We start from the raw sequence: 3649 nt of genomic DNA, 5'->3' as shown, positions 1-3649 counted from the left end.
AACTGATTAACACACGGCAAGATATATTTGCCAATTCATGCACATTGGTTTATAAACATTGATAGAAATTTCTATACTACTATAACTGTATCATTAATTCAGGAAAACCAAGCTGAAGCTACAACGAATATTTTTTATTTTTGTGATATATAATATTATTCATAAAAGGAAAGCATTAAAAGAATGCTGAAATATGCAGAGAAATTATGCTCCAGCTTTATGTCAAACAATGTAAATGAAGCTGTAGCAAATAAATATGGTCAATCTTTTTTATGATGTTATCAAGGTGCAACTACCTCTGCACATATTCATGAGGAAAAGAACAGATAAGGTAAATTCGGTGCAGCATTTGCCAATACATCTCGACTACAAATTGATAAGTGAAGTTGATCCAGTTGCAAGAGCACTCCACTTCCAACCAACAAATTGGAAATTCAAGCCATCAAGGCAAAAAAGGGGAAAGGGTCACAGTGGCACCATATCTATATACTAACTTACATGTATAGTTTTTTTGATAGGTAAAAGGAATAAATACACACACATACACACATATATACACATGACTGCAGATTAATATTCCTCCAAAATAGTTACCGAGGATCCGACTTGAGTTTGGCAGTCACTCAAGTTTCTGTAGACTCCAACAAGATCTCCTTTCTTAACAACAAAGAAACCAGTCTCTTCCTTCATTATTGGAGTAGGATAAAACTTCGTGAAAGAGAACTATCTCCACTACACTTGTTAGATGCTAACTCTATTCAGAAAAAGTCAAAATCAACTTTCTAATTAAAGCATGTGCAAAAGCTCATCTTCCAAGAAAGCACCGGCATTCCACAAATTGAACTCTTCAAGGCAAGACGTGTAGTGCTTGTTACTATTGTAACTGAACATGCATGAAACAAGCTATTCATTACATGGAACTTCCCTCAGACTGGACGCATTCCTGCAAAACGAAAAAGCAAAACGAAAAAAAGGGAATACAAAAAAGTCTTTTGTTTTTACTCAACTGAACCGTGCATGTATGTACATAACTTCCCTAAATACCATAGGGGAGAGAATATAGGAAAGGAACTATTATCTTATCCACTATTCTCTTTGTTCCACTACTACAATCACGACATGACGAACTGAAAGTGCATGCTAAATCAATTTGCAGTTAAATTATCGTATAAACTCCACCAAGTTCAAAGCCTTATGGATTATGAGTGTGTTTGGTAAGCGAAAGTCATTTTTCAAGGAAAATGTAGTTGGTGACGGGTGAGTGGATAATATTTTCTAGGAAAAATATATATTAAAGATTAATAATAATATTAGAAGAGTGTTTTGATTAAATTTCTTGAGTTTGAAAGGATTAATAAAAGTGTTAATTGGAACAAGTAATATGAAGTTAAAGTTTTAAGATAGTTGTTGTTAGTCCGTGTATTCATACCCGAACCTTGAATTGATACAATTAAAATTAACAAATGTCATGTGTGCATCCCCGCACCTTGATATTTTTAAATAATTCTTAGAATAATCACTCCTTTTTCGGGGGAGTTTTTCCCGTTAAAGTGACAGCAGTAATGAAAACACTTCCACCCATAAGTGAGGGAAGTCATTTTCTCCCTTTGAAGAAAAAAATTCCGGGCAACCAAACAACAGAAAATGACGGTGGTGTAGGAGCGGCAAACGGACGGGTCGGGTCGGATATGTTTCGGGTCAAAAAACGGGTAATGAAAAACGGATAAATTATTTGACCCATATTTAATACGGATAAAAAACGGGTTAACCGACGGATAATATGGGTAACCGTATTATCCATGACTTCTTGAATATGATCACTTTTGGGAGAATTCCTAATCTCCCAAACTTGAGGAAACCCAATTTGAGGCTTTACAAATGTAAAAGTTAAACCCATTGGTTACCCACTGGTTACCTATTGGTTATCCATTTTCTAAATAGATAATATGATGCATATTTGACCCGATCATGTTCTGCTCTATTTCAGACAGTATCCCCTTTTTTCCCATTGTGGAGGGTAAGCAACCATATTTTATTTACTTTGGAGCCGCTTATTATGGAATAAAAAGAAATATACCTCAGTTCCAGCTCGAGAGTTTAGATAGTCAAGAATGTTAAATTGGATTCTTCTTCCCTTTGCCTCAAAAATTCAAACTTTGAGTAAACGCCCAGCAGTAAAAAAGCTAAATTATTTTCGCCTGAATTCTTAGACAAACCAACGACTCCGCTGCAAAAAGAGACGAACTTTTCAGGACTAGAAGTTGCAATAACTTTAAAATGGAGGAAATTAAGGCCATAGATTTTTGCTTCACTTTTTAAAAAAAAAAATTGAAAACATTATTTATTTATGAAATATGATCATGTTTTGAGGAAAAAAAAAATCAAAAATTTTCAAGTTCCCCAAAAACTGATTTATGGCAGTTTTTGGGTGAAATTTTTTCTTCCAATTCACAAAACATCAACTTTTCTTCAAATAAAATGCATATCCAAACATAGCTTCTAACTTCCAAAAATTATTTTTAAACACAACTTCAAAACCCTTTTTTCAGGTTTCAATCAAAACGCTAGCTAAGAGAAAAGAGTATAGGAGTTCAAAGAATGCTGAAAATGATTACACGAAATTAGAACCCTAATTTTGGAAAATCAAAGAATGGATTTAGTCAAATCGTTGTGTTTAGCTAACACACTGAAAATAAATGACATAACATACGCTTAATTAGTGGATGAAATTGCGCAAATCTTGGACAGCATGAACTACAAGAGCATAGAGAGCAGGTGTAAGAAAGGGGGTTAGGTGCGGTAAGGGAGGGGAGGTGGTGGGGTTAGAGCGCGGGTGTGAGTCTCTAGAGAGTCGAGCTTTTTGTAAAAATAGCACCGTATAGCCAGTTTTCGGATTGGTCATTCAAAAATAGGCAGCGTTTAGGAAGTCAATGAAAAATAACTACTATTTTGCTGCAATAGAGACCGGTCCAGCATAATATACTGTAGTTCGGTGCACCTGTGTATGAACTCCAGCATATTATGCTGGACCGGTATACTTTGCTGACTCCAGTATAATATACTGAAGACTGGAGCACCGGTGCTCCAAACTCCAGTATATTATACTGGATAATTATACTTGCTGGAACTCTAGTATATTACACTGGACAATTATACTTGCTGGAACTCCAATATATTATGCTGGAGTTCTAGTGTACTTATGCTGGAAGTCCATCATACTATGCTGGAGGTCCAGCATACTTATCCTGGAACTCCACTATAATATACTGGCATATTTTCCGGGTTTTGAACAGTGTTTTTGCTCAGATTTATCTTTACATGAAAAGTGGCTAAATTTCGATTACTTTTGAAACTGGGCTATTTTTGAACGACCAGTTGTAAATCTGCCTATTTTTAAATTTCTCCCGAGCTTTTTAGGTAGGGTGTTTAAGCCAAATAAACTAACCTGAAATATTGACATGTTCATTTAGTTTTGTTTGATTTTAAATTTTTAAAAAATTTAATAATAATTACCATGTACTTCGAAAATAAAATTCTCACATAAGCATAGTTCAATAGATTATTAATTCGTACAATTGTTCAATTATCATTTTAAATAATTGAATAGATCGAATTTGTAATTAATACAATTATCAAGAGAAAACCCGAT

The 3649-nt window shown here is 34.4% G+C and overlaps 1 protein-coding gene across 6 annotated transcripts in view; it reads right to left on the bottom strand.

The window, feature by feature from the left end:
* LOC109243108 overlaps nucleotides 1-2839 on the bottom strand; it is a 10287-nt gene extending 7448 nt beyond the window's left edge. For 3 of the 6 annotated variants that reach the window (XM_019410001.1, XM_019410006.1, XM_019410005.1), the window contains exons 1-3: nucleotides 2711-2839; nucleotides 2078-2227; nucleotides 595-943 (exon numbers count right to left, since the gene is read on the bottom strand). In XM_019410001.1, coding sequence (XP_019265546.1) covers nucleotides 595-690 — 96 coding nt within the window. In that variant the 5' untranslated portion in view covers nucleotides 691-943; nucleotides 2078-2227; nucleotides 2711-2839. Of the gene's footprint in view, nucleotides 1-594; nucleotides 1749-2077; nucleotides 2228-2710 lie in introns of those variants that run through there. The other 3 variants (XM_019410003.1, XM_019410004.1, XM_019410002.1) reach the window with 3 other exon arrangements.
* Nucleotides 2840-3649: the final 810 nt, after the last annotated feature.

This window comes from Nicotiana attenuata, unplaced genomic scaffold (genome assembly GCF_001879085.1).
Source record: "Nicotiana attenuata strain UT unplaced genomic scaffold, NIATTr2, whole genome shotgun sequence".
Classification (NCBI taxonomy): Eukaryota; Viridiplantae; Streptophyta; class Magnoliopsida; order Solanales; family Solanaceae; genus Nicotiana; species Nicotiana attenuata.
This window is presented reverse-complemented; position numbering and strand designations above follow the sequence as displayed.